The 19366-nt window shown below is 38.2% G+C and overlaps 1 protein-coding gene across 1 annotated transcript; it reads left to right on the plus strand.

The window, feature by feature from the left end:
• The first annotated feature begins 11 nt into the window (after window positions 1–11).
• On the plus strand, window positions 12–19366 carry LOC140170166 (uncharacterized). The gene is given in 14 exon segments (XM_072193490.1): window positions 12–326; window positions 5106–5322; window positions 6565–6779; window positions 7202–7353; window positions 8524–8587; window positions 9306–9482; window positions 10719–10874; window positions 11515–11776; window positions 12403–12516; window positions 13887–14089; window positions 15483–15580; window positions 16495–16540; window positions 16542–16734; window positions 19037–19366. Coding segments are annotated over 14 exon segments (2457 nt in total). The 5' UTR covers window positions 12–74; the 3' UTR covers window positions 19345–19366.

Consider the following 19366-nt stretch of genomic DNA (forward strand, 5'->3'; position numbering starts at 1 on the left):
CCCTTGTACACTCGCACTCCGCAGAGGAGATGATAATATTTTACACAGCTCGTCGCCAATTAGCAATAGCAACAATGGCCGACGACAGGTCGCTCCCGACCAGTTTAGGAAGCACTTTTAGCAGCAATTTATCAGCTATGGCTAACTCTGCTGCCCAAACAAACCATACCCAATCTGCCTTACGAGGAGGACATGGTGCTGGGATGGCTAATACCCAGCTAGTGCAGGCTTTAGGACACGATTATAGCAATTTAAGAGCACCATTTGTAGGGACGCCTCAACAAAATGAATTGGCTGCACAGAGTCTGGTTCAACACATTTTTCAGGTAAGCTTACAAACATGTACATGTATAATTTACGGGGTTATTTAATTGAAGTTAAGGTTCTGGTTAGAAGGGCGTTTTCATTGCGGAATTAAAAGCGCCCAGTCAGATGTATTTCACACCTGCCAAACACAAGCGAATCACCCAATTTCGAAAACTGGATGTACTTAGGCTTAGCATGCTTATACTAGTTAGTGTGTAGGCCTACACTTCTTTCATACTAGTACGCCGCAGTAGTCCTAGTAACTACATGTAGGAAGATCGAACCCTATCATAATCATTTGGATGTTTGAATGAGCAATAACGGATAATACCCAACATGCCCAATGTAAATGATAATGAGCGTAGGTCTCAGTTTAATATATCCAGGCTGGACACATCACACTACCGTGTGATGTGTCCAGTTCGTCGCCGAACTTACATATAAGATGGAGAGCTTAGCATAACAGCCTGCCTATTTACGCTTCCTGAAAACACTCTTGCACATAACATACAAAACCACAAATTCACTAACTTCAACTTGCACTACCGACACCATGAAAAATATTTTAATTATTACCGATCCTTCAGAATACTTGCAAATATTGGCAGTTTCATAAAATCCTGCTGCTGAAAATCGTAAATTCCACAATCTTCTGTCAGATCCAGGTTAGTAATCACAGGTGGGCGAATCTACCAGCGTGACAAGACCAGAGATAATAAAAAGGATGAGAGGCCACGCCGTACAAGTAGCTAGCCTGATTGTAGGTATCCTAGGTGAATTCAAATTTGCCATCAAATTGCATCGTTTTATATATCAAATTAAAGCCCTTGAGTAAACTAAGCCAAAACTGAAAACCTTTTTTTCATAGCACTTTCTGTAGCAAAGTTACATCTTGTCAAAGATTGACTTTCATCAAAAGATTCAGCTAGCAAAATTCCCCAAAACGGCATTTCGGGGTGTTTCTAGATCTTAGTCTCATGGCGATGGCAGCTTTTTTTTAATGGAACTGCTATCAAAATCCTCTAAAATTCCATGTGCGACTTGATTATCACCATAAAAAATCATATATTTGGGTCAAGTGAAGTATAGAAAACATATTTATGTAGGTTTCCTTCACCCACCTATTCTCGAAAAAAATTCAAATTTCTATGTAAATATGCATTGTGTTGGGGGCCCGGTCTCGGCGAATTTAAGCTGACTAGTAAATGTGTTAACTAAGGTTTGCCTAGGTTACCTACTGATTGGCAAGCGTCGTCGCTGGCCAGATCTTCTACGGTCGTGTATGATGAGTAGAGACCATAGTTCCCTATATAGGGCTCTGTGGAAGAAACGGTTCCTAATTTTGAAGCCTTGGATAATATATTCATTTATACGAGAACCATATTTTGTACCAATCACAGAACAGAATTTCACTTACTCACAGCTGTCAATCATTCTTGTGAAACGTAAGCTCCGCCTAGTATCAAGGTCTTCTTCTGCGCATTGGTTGTGCGCATTAACTAGCCTCCAGCACAAATCCTGTGCACACGATCAGGTTGGATGGGCGGTTTACGCCTGGTTTACACAACAGGAACTGCGATGCATCCTAAACTGGATCGTTTCCGTGTATTCGCATTGCATGGTGGGTAATCGCCTGCCAATTTGCGTAGCTCCACGTTCACAACAGTTTAAAATCAACACAGGTAAATCCATATAAAAATTAACATGGACACAAAATTGACATAGCTTATGTAATTCAAATAATAAAATAATAAAATGTAATATTATCATGATAGATGCACGTTTTATTAAAACTTGAAAAGATTATTAAGTCCAATAATTTGTTTGTGTTAGCTTGCACGAGTCACAAAATGGCGACCCATCACGCATTTTCTGCATGTGCCGACATTAGTAACTCATAGTGACTGTCCTCAAACCAGCGCCAGTGTGTCTCAGGCCTGATAACGACCCCAGGTAATTTTATGCAGAAAGTTTTCTTGCGAACAGCTGCAGGTGACAATTAAACAATGAACACGGCTTGTTTATGTACATGCGTGGGGAGGCTTGTACGTCAGCTGGCGTGTTTTGGACATGTTCGCGTAAAAAGTGTCTTTTTTCTTCATGAAAAATACCAGCGATGACCAGTTTTTTGTGGGCTATTTGATTTACAGGTATGTCGGTTCGTCATAGGGTAGAAATGATAGCTGTACAATTTGTATAACATACAGTTTAACATAGGCCTAAACATTTATGGGCACAAATCGACCTTCCGTATTATGCACAAGTATGTGGAAGTGGCAGGCATATCAGTTTAATCATAGAAGGAGGTTCCATAGAAAAATCCTAATCCACTCAATAGGGTTAAGCCGATTACGCTATTCAACGCGAGTCATCACTTGAATGGATTTAATCAGTGCAGGTGACCCGTACCGGAAATGGATGGTATTAGTGCCCTTTTGCATCGGTCACATGATCTTCGATTGCGTCATTGTGTTTCCGAGTTCAAGTTGATTTACTAGCGAAAACCTTATCGAATTCTCTCATTTCCTTTTAAAGTTACGGTGAATTTATGTATTTTTTCTGATCATGATTAGTAATACTGGCGGGTATCTGCGGGACTTTTAAACCAGTGGAAATGATTTGGAAATGTTTTCCAAGACTGGCAATGTTGTTTCTATGATCCGCCAAGCTTGGCCATAAGATATATTGGCGTTATAAAATTGCCGGAAGTAAATTGTTTTCCTTTGTTTATGGTCACGGCCACAATGCTTTCTGGGTAAAAATGACGTCATTCTGCTTAGAAGTCGCGATAACGGTGGTTCATAACCGGCCAAGCTCAATAGATAAGAAACTTTAATAACAAATCGATATTGCACCATTCATACCTGATTGCTCAGTATCGACTCATAACGATCATAGTACAAAGGGAACTGGGTTCGTGAATTCTCCTTCTATAATACCTACCATGGTTTAATACTGTAGGTATGCCAGGTGAATTTAAATTTGCCATCAAACTGCATCATTTTATATATCAAATTAAAGCCCTTGAGTATTAAGAAAGCCAAAACTGAAAACCTTTTTGTCATAGCACTCTCCGTGGCAAAGTTACATCTTTTCAAAGATCGACTTTCATCAAAAAGATTCTGCTAGCAAAATTCCCCAAAACAGCATTACGGGGGCCCGGGTACGGGGGTGTTTCTAGATCTTAGTCTCATGATGATAGCAGCTTTTTTTAATGGAACTGCTATCAAAACCCCTCTAAAATTCCATGTGTGAGTGTCTCATCACCATAAAAAATCATATATTTGGGTCAAGTGAAGTATAGAAAACATATTTATGTAGGTTTCCTTGACCGACCTGTTCTTGAAAAAAATTGAAATTTCTATGTAAATATGTATTGCGTTTGGTCCCCGGTCTAGGCACATTTAGCTGACTAGCAAATGTGTTAACTAAAGTTTGCCTGGCATACCTAGTTACTGGGACTAACGCTGCAGTTACTTTTGTTGCTGAGCGATTACTTTTTACTGCAACTCATTACATTTCCAAGTTAAAATGTACCGGTATTTAAATTTATTGCGATACGTACCACAATGCAGTATTTTCCAGTATGATGCAGTGCAGCAACGTACCGCAAAGCAATTGCGGCGTAGTAAGGTCTTGACTCTTACTACTACTAGTTTTATGATGAGAACTTCAGCTCAGTTCAGGGACTGAATTTAAGAATGAGCTGGGGAACAATGAAGAGTTCTCCTGGAGTGTTTATTGATTTTACACTTTGTATCTAGGGGCTACTGAAACTTTTTAAATCTGGCCCTTAACACGGTTGTTCAATTCTACATTTTTGTAGACCTGAACAATATACCAACAACAACAGCTATCACATCACACTATACATATATTTGTTAGCTATTTTAAACATATTCATAGATTTTCATTTCTATATCAAATTATTCATCTTTTTCTGCTTTTTTATGGTAATTTTTATTCTATAAAACTTGCATTTGGGTGCAAATTGAGGGTGCTCACTGCTGTCACAATCACACAATTGGAAGATCATTCAAGGTCATCCATTGTCATAGTAATATGGTTGGATTACATTAATAGATTCGCTCATTTATCCTATATAATGATGAAACTTAATTGTTCACTTTAAGGGGGTACTACACCCCTGGCCAATTTTGTGCCTATTTTTGCATTTTTATCAAAAATTATAGCGCGTGGTGACAAGTAAGATATGTATATTATAGGGGCAAGGACTACAACTACTGCACTGAAAATTCAGCAACTCAAGGCAAGTAGTTATAGATTTATTGATCAAATATTGGTTTTCCCTCATTTTTGACTGTAACTCCACAACTGTTGTCTGTGTTGAAATAAAATTTCCAGAGCAGTAGTTGTAGCCGTTGCCCCTATAATATACATATCTTACTTGTCACCAATGCGCTATAATTGTTGAGAAAAATGCAAAATAGGCACAAAATTGGGCAGGGGTGTAGTACCTCCTTAAACCCATCCAAGTTGTTTCCATAACCAGGGACAAATGATTAGCCAATTGCACAAAAAAAAAAAAGCAAATTGCGCGGAAATGCACGGAAAAACAGCCAATTGCACGGAACTTTGATACATAAAAATGATAAAACACACATACAAAACACAGACAGAAAAAAAGAAGCATGTCAAAATATGAAATAACATACCGTGTCATTTTGTAGGATATAGGCCTATAATATTTTTAGTAAATTATGATATCTAAATCACACAATTTGTGGCAATTTTAAACCCTCACGAAAATTACTTTTCCACTTATGTTTGATCTGCAGGCACATCATCAAGCCCAGGCTCAAGCCCAAGCTCAAGCTCAGGCCCAAGCTCAGGCCCAAGCTCAGGCTCAGGCTCAAGCCCAAGCAGGGTCCAACATGACTGCAGCAGTGGCAGCACAAAATCTACAAGGATCCCTTCATGGTCTCGGTATGAATCCCAATGCACAGCAACAACATCAGCAACACCATGCTCTCAATGCAGCAGCTGGTGGCTTAGGTAAGCTCAATTAAAATCAAAGACGGAATTTAAAAAAAAGACTAGTTTGCGTCTGATGTCATCTGTCAATCAAACTCGGGCACCGCTTGTTTACGGGTGTTGTGACAATTGATCGGCATATGGTTCATTTTGCATCTGCGATTCCTTTACTTTGATCAGCACCATATGCGTCAACCTTCCTTGTGTCAAACAGTTTGAAGTTTAGGCTCTAGAATCTTTTTGGACTCAATATGCAACGCTTTGGAAACACTACACTACAGTTGACCATGATCACAAAACGTATCATTTTTCTTGAAAATCTGTGTTTTTAACCCCTAAATATATTACCGTATTCGTCCGAGTATAGTCCCACGTTCGAGTATAATCCCACCCCCATTTTTGAAAAATTTCAGAAAAGGTAAAAAAAAACACTTGGTTTTGGAGTGTCCTGGACCTAGACCTAGATGCTAGGATCATTCATGGTTGACCTAAAATAAAAAAAATAAAAAAAATTTCAAGATATTTTGTATTTTTAATATGAAAATTGATAATTTGTATTCATGTCATACTCTATTAATGATTTCAAAATGCATTGAATTTGAATGCATTTTGAAATCATTAATAGAGTATGACATGAAAACAAAGTATCAATTTTCATAATAAAAATACATAATATCTTGAAATGTTTTTTTTTTTTTTTTTTTTTAGGTCAACCATGAATGATCCTAGCATCTAGGTCTAGGTCCAATTTACTCAAAACCGAAATTTTGAAATTCGAGTATAATCCCACCCCCCAATTGTGAAAAATTTTCACATAAAAAACGGGTGGGACTATACTCGGACCAATACGGTACTTGCCTGGGTGCAAATGGACCTGGTGTACAAGTACTTCAAAGTTTTATGATAAAAATTAATATTTGAAGAGCTTTGTTTCAAAACCCCTTACATCCACTTGAGCAATTTTGAGAAAGCATCAAAATATCATCAAATAAATCACTGATATAAGGGGTTTGCAACAAAAAGCAGTTTTTGGCGGGATGCTCATCCTATCCAGGCATCCCTCCATAAACTGCTTTTGTTGCAAACCCCTTACATCAATGATTTTTTTGATGATTTATTAATGTTTTCTCAAAATTTTTGAAGTGGATGTAAGGGGTTTTGAAACAAAGCTCTTCATTTATGTTCACCTTTATTATGAAACACAATATCTCATAACTACCCAGGTACCAGTAAGTAAATTGATTATGATTATTTGCGTTGTAGGTATGGGCTCCGGACTCCTGTCAGCTGCCGCTGCAGCAGCTGCGGCAGGGCTTGGCCTAAACATGGCACCTACAGGAGCAGGAGCTGCAGCTGCAGGAGCAGCAGGATTACAACATATGTATGGCCTAATGGGAGGGCTGGGTATGGGGCTTCCTCAGCAACACCAGCCAGCTTTTCATATGCAGCAGCAGCAACAGCAACATCAACAGCAACAGGTAGGAAGAAACTCATTTGTCGTAGAAGTAGTGATGTAACAGGATTAACCCTATGGGAACTACCTGTCTATTGGTCAAAAAGAAGTTTTCATTATCAATTGGACCAATCAGCAACATTGTTAGAATAATTTCACCACCCACAAAAATTGGGGCGAATTATTTGTAAAGCACCATTCTGATATTAGTGATAAAAGTGAAGATATCACGTAATTGACCAATCAGAGGCAATGTAAGATTGACAGGTAGTGCTCAGGGGGTTAATTACCATAACAATAGGTTAAAACAATATTTGAATGTATTCCCCTGCACTAGATGTATGCTGTAACTTTGCATCGCACCATTGATTATCAAAGAATAGGCATGGAGACCTTTAGGATATGTACAAAAGAATTCATATTCAATATTGTGCATCTCATTAACAGGCGATGACATCACCTGGAGGCTTCTCTCCATTTGGCAATCTACCACCCATGCTGTCTAATGTTGATTACCAACATGAGATGTTACCTCCGGACCTTCTGGCTGCATCTCATCTCATTTCAGCTCTGCCATATCATGATCTACCAATGCAAGCGTAAGTATTTACTGAGCTATTCCATTTAAGATCCACACTACCCCTGTGGAAGATTTAGCTAAAGTCTTCCACAGAGGGAGTATGAGTTTCAAATAGAATAGATAATTGGGTAACTTCCATTTGAAATACTCACTCCAGTTGTAGAAGATATGGGTAAAGCCATTATACAGGGGGAGTATGGGTTTCAAAGTGATTAACTCTCAACAATTACATTTGAAAAACATACTCCCCCTGTGGAAGATATTTCCAAAATCTTCTTCAGGGGTAGTGTGGATTTCAACTGGAATAACCCATTTGTTTTTATGCCTCCATCCATCTGTACCTCCGTCTAGATGCTGTATCACTTTATAGGTGGATTGACTTTGGATATTCTAGGTTAGATAGGCCGTTGTCAAAAACTCTGGCTACATGGTCTATTTTGGGGTCTAATTTGCATATATGTTATTATGATAATAAGCCAAGTCATGTTATTTGTACTTTTATGACTATTAATATTTTTTGTATTTACAAACCTGTGTTGGGGCTACTTTAATTACAAAGAACATAATTCTAGTCTTAGTGAGGCACAACATCCAATTTGGTCTTATAGCACGATTGGTGCCCCGATGGGTACCGATGGATCTTTCTATCGTACCCTGAACATTTGCATAGTGCTATCATTTATGTTAATTATTATGCTTGATACAATTACTAAATCAAAGAGTCATCAGCACCTTACTGGTAATTGATAGTGCTATATGACTAAATTAGACATGGTACCTTAGTGTTGATTTCACTAAGAAACTGCTATGATTTTTCTTTTTTGTGCAGTTTAGTAGCAAATACTAGCAATTCCATCAAAAAAGGCAAAATCCCAGAATTTGCCAGATCTGTAGTTTTACTTAAGTTACGAATAGGAGGGCAGTCCAATGTTAATTTATTAACCATGTGGGCACTTCTGTCTTTTTAACAATGCCCATGACATGATATACTAGACTGAGTAACCAATCAAAATGCAGCATTTTGATCTCCAGGCATGTTTAACCTTAATCCCCTTCAGCCCTACTGACTATTCTTACCATATCTCTGATTGGCACAAAACATGATATAGCCCTCTTTGTAACCAATTGAAATAGTTCTTTGATAATTCAGCTGTTGAGTTAAATGTTGTTTTGTTAATTTTCCTTACAGGGATGTATCAAGCACAGATGGCAGCGAGAAATGCCCTAACATGTCTTGGTTGGATGCTGCAGAGGTAAAGTATTGGGCTATTGCATTTCAAATCCATATTATAAAACATGGCCTTAATCTCCGACACAGAGGGAGTAGATTTCAAATGGAGTCACCTATTCAGGTAAACCCATTTGAAATATACACTCTTTGTGCGGAAGATTAAGGAAAGGTCTTCCATAGGAGGGTGTATCAGTGATCTTGCTTCAGCTTGAATCATGCCTTTTATTTATCATTGGATGTAGGTGTGCGGGCATCCAGGTCTACTTTTGCCATGAGGTGGCAGGTTCTTCCTCTGGCAGACAGAGGATGCGCCCTTAGGAATTTCAGAGGATCAGCTGGCTAATCCTTATACAGTTAATATGAGGCTCAGTGATGGTCATGTCATATCACAAAAGTCATGTCACAAAGGTATCATAATGAGCTGTTTAAGATGAAATCATACACCCCTATGGAAGACATTACCCTAATCTCCCACACAGGGGGATGTATATTTCCAATGGAGTCACCCATTCAGATAACCCCATTTGTAATCCATACTCCCTGTATGAAAGATCAATCTCATGTCTTCTATAGTAGTTGTATAATTTTCAACAGGAATAGCCCAATTTCTGGAACAAGACAGTACAAAAGTTGGCCCGACTGACCCTAATATTTTCAACCTGTCACGGCAAAGAAGTAATTTGTTGTAGGCCTAATGAAAGAATCCCAGAAAGCTTACTTTGATTTGTTTCTCCCCACAGCTGGTGTTAAAAGAAGGTCCTATGCATCTCCAGGACATCAAGCAACGTATACTAGAGAAAGGCCTAGTGGCTCCCAGTGCTAGGTCATCATTAGAGGCAGTCATATATAGGGATACTCAGAGGGGAAGCAGACGATTCAGGAGAGTTGATGGGGAGATTGGTGTATTCAGATTAATTGTAAGTGTACTAATGCATATATTCAGTGTTTTGCACCTCTGTTAGTAGCATCTATTTGCTAACATAGCCTGCTGTTGGTTAAGCCAAAAGCTGTGTATTAAAGACAAAATTGGACATTTTACATAAAACTTAATTATCTCTACTAAAGTAGAGAATGTATTTGAATGGAGCTTCAACTTTTGTAAATACTACTTTTCTTGCTTTTTTTATTGCCAAATTTTTCATTTCAGAAATACCTAATGACTTTACTCACTTTTAAGGCCAAATTAAAAAAAAGGCTTGTCTCAAAGATCCTGTGTGCTTTAGTTTATTCACCCACATTAGTAAAAAAATATCTTCTTTTTAATTTTTTTTTTTCAGAAAAAGAGTAAAAAATACAAAAAAAAAAGCCATTTTGACAATTTTAGACCCCTACTCTTAGATTACTTCACTTCAATACAATAGCAGCATCACTTTATTGTTCAATATAACACTTCATACAGTAGAATAGGGCTTTGAGGTTTTTCACATTTGAAAAAAATCTTTGGAAATTTTTTTAAAATAAAATAAAAACGCATTTCGCATTTGTTTTTCAGAGTTGGAGAGCTTTGAGACAAATTTTTTTTTCAATTTGGCCTAAGCAATTTACACACTTTTTTTTTGCACTTTCGCTGGGCCTTTAATTGTGGGTATACAGAAAGTGATACTCAGAGATATCCTGTGCAATGTTATTTTGCCTAACTGATGAAAAGGCATAAATAAGTCAATTGGATAATAACATCTCCTGTTTATTTTGTAAAACATTGCAAATTATTTATTCCGTTTATAATGATAATCCCCAGCGTAGACTGCTTGCTTTTGTATAAAACATGGTTTCTGAATTTGAGAGCCCCACATGCATTAGAATAAAAATATTTAACAAATCTTATTCTATTGCTAAATGTCAGAGTTCGTTATTATTTGATTACTTTTATGTTTTTTATATGTTGTTGCTGCAAAGCAAATAACATGCTGGTATATATACTCTCCATTTGATGGAGAAATCTATCTACTATCCATGATAACATGATAGGTAATGGAGTGCTCATCTGTATAAGGGTGAAATAAGGCTCTGAAGGTGACTGCGCTGGTGCTTTACCAATGAATTACTTCTCTGGAGTTTGCAGGGAGAACCTCATTTTGGTAGGAAGATGGCAGATCCGTACAAAGGGCGAACAGACACCTGAAGGTTTTTTCTTTCATATCTTATATCAACAGACTACCGAGGAGAAGGACGAGATGTTGAGAAAGAAGCGACGAGCAGCAGCGGCTAAACGGAAGTCGGCAGCTGCAAGAAACATGGCAGTAGCTAAAGCCAAGAGATACAAGGAGAAATATGTGAACCTGAGGAAACTCATCAAAATGATGATATTTGTAAGATTTGTTATTTCTTCATTTGATATTTCCACTGCATTCACTCGAAAGAGAGGATATATACCTTTCTTTTCACCTTAAGTTTTGCATGTTCAGGGATGTAAATCTTCTGGAAATTGCCGGAATTCCGGAAATGTAAAAAAAAGTTTGTTTGCATTTCCGGAATTAGATGATGATAATAATGTTTTTTGGAGGGAGGTGATACTGTGCAGCCTATTCCGTGGACAAACCCCTCTAAATGTTCAATACCGCACGCAAGTCATCAGCCACCTGTCCAAGAACCAGATGGATTTTTAGGAAATGGATGTGTTGCCCATTTACATCCCTGTATGTTAGTGCTTTGTTGTGGTGCACCAAGTGTGTCAACAAACTGTGCCTATATAAGGTTTTTAAATTTGGGAATATTGGCTCCAGGCAAAATTCAAATAAATGTAAGAGGTTGTAGAGTAACTTGAAAGCTGCTATTATGGCTATAATTTTATTTGAAAAAGTTGGGTATGAAATTCCTATACATGAAAGATGTATGTACAGTACAGTGTGGAACTGAGAAACCAAATATTAGAATTGAATGAAAAGTAGTAAAAATGTTAACTATGTTACAATTTATCAACCATATTATTTTAATTATTTTTTCTCTCAGGAGAATGCTTCAATGTGCGACGAAGTGGCGAGAACAGAGGACAAAGTTGTTCGTGCCAAAGAAGAAAGACGCTTCCTACTACAGCGCCTCTTGCAATACCAGAGCCTTGCTGAGGCATCCTCATCAATGTCAGGTCATGGGTCATTGGGCGAGGGCAGTAGGAGGAGGCATGGAGATCAACATGGTAGTCATGGTAGTAGGAGGGATGATAGAAAAGGGAAGAGCAAACATAAACATAAGAAGGCTAAGAAAGCAGATAGAGGTGAGTCAGGTCAGAGGTCAAGGGTCATTGGGTGAGGGCAGTAGGAGGAGGCATGGTGATCAACACGGTAGTCATGGTAGCAGGAGGGATGATAGGAAAGGGAAGCACAAGCATAAACTTAAATTGATAGCGATTTTCTTTGTTTCATCTTATTTTGTTCAGCTAAAATTGTAAGAGCACATATCTGACAGTGAAAGCTAACATTTTGTGGAAAAGAAATACAAATGGAAATGTTAGAATATTGCTTTAAGTTGCTACTTTATTATAATGTTGATATAGTAATATCACTGAGTCCGATGATAAGGCTTTTTATTTAAGTAGTAATAATAATGCAAGTCATTTTTTGTAATTTTTAGAACAAAGTACAAAATGTGGTTCAAGCATGCAACAGTTACGTAATCACCCTAATTATTTCGGATTATTCCCTTTAATTTGTATCATTTGTTCTTGTTCAAAGATTAGTGAAAAAAATATGTTTAGATGCATGCTTGAATCATTTTGTTCTCAAAATTACAAAAAATGACTTGGACAATTATCGTAGTAGGCTGACAATATGCTATCATAATACAATAGAGCACACAGCCCCTGTAATTAGCTTTGCACTCCATGTTTGTTTTTCAATACAGATAAAGATAAGCAAAAGATGAAGGATAGGTCCAATAGTTCTAAGCATAAGAAGAGAAGATCATCCAGTTCAGCAGTGAAAAGGTTAACACAGCCAATACCACTGGACCCAACAGGTATAAATTGTTTGCTTGTTTAAGTAAGGGAACAAACCAAAAGATGGATGAAGACCTTTGAACATAACTTTTTTTATAGGGAAGAGTTAAAGAATTTTGATTACGTTTCTCCTGTTCCTCTTGAAGTCAATGTTATTTTGACGTATGTCCCATTTTCTTACAGATGGAGATATTGGGCTATTCCATTTGAAATCTACACTCCCCCTGTGGAAGATTTTGGAAAATTGTGCCACAGGGGGAGTATGAATTTCAAATTAAATTAGCACATAACAAAATATATTTAAAAGTCACCCTCCCTCTGTGGAAGATTCAGGTTGAATCTTTCTCAAATAGAGTATGACATTCAGATGGAGCTGCCTATAATGTGTAATTCAATTTGAAATTCATACACCCCCTGTGGAAGACAATTCCAAAATCTTGCACAGGGGGAGTATGGATTTCAAATGGAATAGCCCAATTTCTCCATCTGTAAGAAAGACGAACAGGAGAAACGTCATAAAAAAAATGTGGATTTCAAATGGCATAGCCTATTGGTTGTCCTCCACCACTTACAATTCCAGGCATTACAGTCAGTCTACTCCGAAGTACAAAGTACTGACGCGGATGCACACATTGTGCCAACTTTGAAGGCACGCATACCTGCAGCAGAGATGCAGCACTGCGCACGGTTAACACGCTGTATACACACACGTTATCGCTTTGTACTTCAGAGTGGACAAACTGTAGTGCCACAAGGCCCTAGCTGCAATAGCTGCCGTATAGACATTTGTTAATCACTGCATTCTGTTTTGTACCCAATCTAAAAATATGACACCTGGCAGTTATTTGCAGAAATTATAGTTTTTGGCAAGGTTCTCAGTGGTCTGCCAATTTGGCGCTGTTTACAGCGTAAACATGGGAGTGGGGTTCTGATTGGCTAATAGAATCATGTCTTCATCACATCGGCACCTCATTCGCCGATCAAGCTGCATAGCAACGTGTCACCTAGTTCTTTTTATGTGATAATCCGGAAGAGGAGTCGGACACCACTGAAGGACATTGCTGAATACTATAGTCAGTAGAAAACAGGGGCTCAGTCAGTCTTATGTAAATTTCCTCAAAGTAGATTTGTTTCATCCTCCTCTCTTTCCCAAATTTTTCTCCTGTTTCTTTTTCCTATTATTTTTTGTTACTCTTCTCTTTTCCTTTACTCTTCTCTCTTTTCTCCTTCTCCTTCCCAATCAACAGCACAGTATCATATTTTTCTTCTCAAGGAAAGATAAATGAAACACTTGTTTCCTAGGAAATTTTAAGTCTAACAAACAATAATGATATATTCAGCAAATTTTGCCATATAAATGAATTGTATCTTCCAATCCATTCTGTTACAGGCAAACCTATATTTCCCATAATTCTTGGAAGCCTCACCGTCCATGGCCTAGGTGAGATCATCTCAGAGAGGTCTGGTTACCATGACAGTAGTCACATCTTTCCTGTAGGATTCTGCAGTAGTCGTAGCTATGCTAGCATGCGTAACATTGGCAAGCAGTGTTTGTATACATGTAAAATCCTGGATGGAGGGTTGGAACCAAAGGTAAGTCTGTAATGCTGGTTTCATACTTTTCTGCCCCTTTGCAGTTCAGAAGATGATTTTGCTTCACTGCGCAGTCGCACCAGAAATGCTAGCGGTGACCAGCGGCAAGCCGATATATCGATCACTCCACCGCATTGCCGCGGCGGCAGCACCGGTGGGAGTTGAATTCAACTCAACCCCGAGCGGTGCCACTCTGATGTATGAGAACAAAATACGATTAGAGTGGTGCTGAGCAGCAAGAGGGATGCCGCTCAGCGGTGTGCCGCTCCGTTTACTGACAAGTGCAAGCGGCATAATGAAGCGTCACTCCGCGGAGCGGCAAGTGGCAGAAAGCATGAAACCAGCATTATTGAAAGCCTTACAATCGATCTTACGATTGATTTACCATATGTAATCCCATATTAAATCAATCATAGGATCAATCATAAGTATTTGTGATATAGGCCCCGGTCCTACTAAGGTCTTTGGCAGCTTTTTTGCAAGACCTGCACCGTTTATCAGATTCCGTTTTTGCAGGACTCAAATTTAGCACCTATAGGTAGGCAAAACCAGCTGTAAATGCCTCCGGCAAACAGTAACGCCACTGGAACTTGCCCGTGTGTCCAGTTGTAAAAACAGCTGTGAATTATTCCAGATGGTGCCCCTTTTAACAGACCTACCTTTGAGGGGTTTCTCTAGGACTCCAAACTTTTGGTGTTTGGGAAAAAACTATGATGCCTGCTGTGCATGTTAGTTGCAGAAATTTGACTCCAAGTGAAATTCCTGATCCTTTGGTGTTTGACCATTGCCATTTGAGGTAATTATGAAAAAGCTTGATTAATGACATGAGTTTATGTCAAAAATGGCATGGCAAGCTGGTGGCAAGCTGTAAAACACATTAACATAAAATGATAATATTATAAAAATGTTAAGCTTAAGCCCTGCTGTTTTAATGTCTGAAGATCATGGATTCCCAATCTGTGGGTTGCAACCCTGATTGGGGTCAGCAACTTTGTACTATATGCAATAAGATTCAAAACAAAATCTGGTCTTGGAGTTGGGAGAAGCCTCATTTTTGGAGAACATGGGAACAAACCAAACCATTAACTTCTCTAACGACGGATTGACTTGAAATTTTATTGGATGGTAGAGCATGATGAGTTCTGAGGCTGTATAGTTTTATGATCTGTAAAAGGATAATGTTATGCATCAATACTTGAGCATGAGATTTTTCAGCTAAATTCATTTTTATTTATTTTCAGACCAATTTTGTGGGGTTTTTTTTGTCCATTTCATGCTGTTTTCAGCTTTTTTGTACCATTTCAGCTTTTGTCCAAGAAAAAGCATCTCGTTCCTGAATGCTGCAATTTTCATCATGACTAGAATTATTATTTTTGTTAATTTCAATTTCTAGTTTGAAATATCAGCTGATGAAGATCCAGATAATCCTCTAGAGGGCGCTACAGCTACTGAATGTCATAATAAACTCATCAACACAATCAACGAATTATAGTAAGTAATAACATTAATTTAGCAAGTAAGTAAAAAAATGAGTTTTACATATTTTTCTATAAAGGACATTTAGAGCTTTCAGAAACTGAAAATCCTATGTTGATACGACTTTTCTTATTGAAGTTATGTCAATTTATCAACCATTTAACCCTATTCTATTACCCCCTATCAATTTCGTGCCATATGGCACGAAATGGCTTAATATGCATGTAAAAAAAATATTTACACAAATTAAAAGTCTTATCTTTGGAACAGTTTTGATAATTTATCACTTCTCTATCCACAAAACACCTTTTTTCCTAATATAACTACCATTAACACATCATAAAATGGTTTAAAATGTTGGAAACCTCCATATTTTAACCATTTTTAGGCCAAATTTTGCCCTAAAATTAGCCCAAAAATGTCCATAAACTTTTAAAATATAGTCCAAAGTAATTCGGATTTCTTTTTATTATATGTAGAAACACGGCAGTGTATTTAAAACTGCATAAAATGCCACATTGATGTACTCATACACTTCAAAATGTAAATCAAAATAATTTTTTCATCATATTTGGCTATGAGCTCATTAATTATTCATGAGCTAATTTGCATAAAATTTACATAATTAAATATTAATCTTGTTTTTCTCAAAGCTTAAAGTCCAAGCTTGTCAATGGTATGCCACTTATTGGTTTTTACCCAACCAATAACACTGCAATGCAGTAGTTAATATGATACCTCCACACCACTCAAATATACCACTTTTGTGGGGGTAATAGAATAGGGTTAAAACAGTATAAAACAAAAGAATTTTAGCACTTTCTTTGCCAATATCTCAAAATCAATATTTAATAGCGACATCCGACTCATTTCCCTTGATCGTGTCACACATATATTGTTTACTTTTAATATTTACATTCCTTTTACAGCAAAGAAGATGTCGTCACCAATTCTTTCGCCGGCTGGGGGCCCAGAATTTTTTGGTTTCGCTCACCCTACCATACAGAACCTCATTCAGGGTGGTCCAGGGTCACGGAAGTGTGTGTTCTACAAGTGGGTCAAATTTGAAGCGGCCAAATCACCGGATAAGTCAGTGGTGCTCCGATGGCATGAGGATAATATGAATGTCACTTACGAGGCATTCCAAAGACAATGGAAAAGCATGAAAGGTGAGAATTTACAGAATGGGCTATTCCAGTTGAAATCCACACTACCCCTGTGGAAGATTTTGGAAATGTTTTCCACAGGGGGAGTTTGTCTTTCAAATGTAATTGGTCAGGGTTTATCATTTTGAAACCATACTCTCTCTGTATTACACCTTTTTCTATATCTTCCACAAGTGGAGTATTTCAAATGGAAGTTACCCATTTTGTCTATTCTAATCAAAACTCTTACTCCCTCTGTGGAAGACTTCAGCTAAATCTTCCACAGGGGTAATATAGATTTTAAATGGAATAGCCCAATTTTCATTTTCACTGACAGAGCACTTGCACTGAGTACTTTTCATGACAAAATTGCTGTCCGAACTGTGTAAAACAGTCATGTTTTGGCTATGACCTTTAAAAAAAAATGCTGACCGAGCGGCCCAATTCTGAAAAAGTTATGGATGACAAGCAAACAATTTTTTTTTTTTGGCCTTATGTGTTAAAACATATATAAGCTCAACCCCTTTCATCTCCTATGAGATGAATATTCATAAAGTAAATATAGCAACATGGGTGGTAAATCTTAACCAAATAACAGATAGGCAAGCATGTATTTTATCATATTTGTGATTTCTTACGTATAATGCATTACGCACATACACCTCACATGTGGTCTAGTTGGGAGTTGGGTAACACCAGAGGCTGAAAATGCAGTCAAAGTACAATAACATATGAGACATGTATAACAGGCGCATTATTCATGAGGTAGCATAATAAGAGTGCATAGTTCATTGTATTATCAAAAGTCAGTACACCCTTTTTCTTGGGGCATCCCGGTTTTCCGATGGGAGCGGTTCTCATTCTGAACTTGCAGTTATTGTGAGATGAGTTGGCATCAGGGCTGTCAACTTTTTGGAATTGTTTGGCGTGAGACAGAGGCGTACCGGGATTTGCCGACTCCAATGTTCATTTTCTGCCATAATTATTTGAGCCACAGCGCTCGGGAATGTGAAAAGCCGGGGGTAGGAGCAACATAATATTCATGACGATGCGTGAGATTTTACCCAATTACTACCTAGGTGTGAGATTATACTACCTTGGCGTGAGACCGTGAGAAAGTGACCCAAAGCGTGAGACTCACTGCCAATGCGTGAGAGTTGACAGCCCTGGTTGGCATTGAAGTATGAATTTTCAAAAGGGGCTATGAGTAGACTACATTAAATGCAGAATGGATCAAACTGTAAGGGCTTTGGTCATCACTTCCCATGCCATGTCTGGCCATGAAAAGTGCAGTAGAAATACTGCTTGTTATGATAATGATTATACTTAGTTCTTTGGGTTGATAGGATGCACAGTGTCATCGTCCCGATATCTTCATGGCAGAAAATGCCATGGTAGGGTGAATCCACAGCCACGAATGGGTGTTCCCACCTGTTTATAAAACACATAATAGGCTGAAGGACATCCGACTAAGGCTGTGACTGACCTCTGTACGGTCAGCGAGCATACATACGCCATTGTCATATGCTTTTAACTGCCTTTACGATAGTCTCCTACACAGTCAGTTTGTGTCAGTCGGTCTGACACTCGTTGATCCTGTATGTACGTGATAGCCACATACAGTCTGGGCCGAGACTACCTCCACGAGGGTCTACGATGCGCTATATAAAATCTGAAGATTTTGGTCACTTTTTCATCTCAAGAGGCACGCTGGTTTTTCAAAGCGCAACCTAACGACGATAATATATGTTGAACATATATGTTCAAGTGCAAGGAACCACATCTGGTTTCTTTATACGAAATCATTTACGGGAGATATTCATCATTTTCCACCCCGGTATCAAAAGATTTATCGTCTGAATATCAATCGTGCATAGCATATTTACGTGTTTTGATCCCGTGTATTCATTTGAGTGTCTCTGGCTGTACTAATGTAATTATTAACCGAGCGATGTCGGTGTGGGATGAACACATTTTAATCTTTACCCAGAGCAGCCACCCACATGAAAGTTGAAAAATTACCCAGAGCAGCCACCCAAACCAGTGCATGTGGCCAGATTTGAACCGGTGACCTTCGTAATAGTAGCACTAGTACTATAAATCATTTGAACCTAATACTTTAGATTATTATGCTCAGTTGGCTAGAGCATTGCACTAATATTACAAAGGTCGCCAGTTTGAATCCGGCCAGATGCACTGTTTTTTTTTATTCAACATTTACATTGTCTGGCTGCTCTGGTTAAAGATTAAAATGTGTTCTTACTGCTTGTTATGTTATGATATCTGAATGTTTTGCTAATATTGTTACTTAATATTTATTCTTCAGGGCATAGCAGTACATCACCAGAGCCATCCACCACGTCGGCGACCTCTGACCCCAGTCCAGTGCCAGGTCATAGTCTGCGTACCTTGCTTACTACAGGATTAAGACCAGATGAAGCAAACCAGCCATCAGATGATAACGAAAAGAAACCTGAAACCAGCGAGTCTGGTACAGCAAGTACATGTACTAAACCCAGCGCTCATAGCCCTCATATCACTAGGACTGTTACAGGGAGTTTAGCAACGCGAAGTAGTGTTAAAGGTGCCAATACGTTACAGGATAGTGCTAAAGACACTGGTGGAAAGAGTTAACACAAACTGCATAAAAGAACTT

Source organism: Amphiura filiformis, chromosome 14, assembly GCF_039555335.1.
Source record: "Amphiura filiformis chromosome 14, Afil_fr2py, whole genome shotgun sequence".
In the NCBI taxonomy this organism is placed as follows: Eukaryota; Metazoa; Echinodermata; class Ophiuroidea; order Amphilepidida; family Amphiuridae; genus Amphiura; species Amphiura filiformis.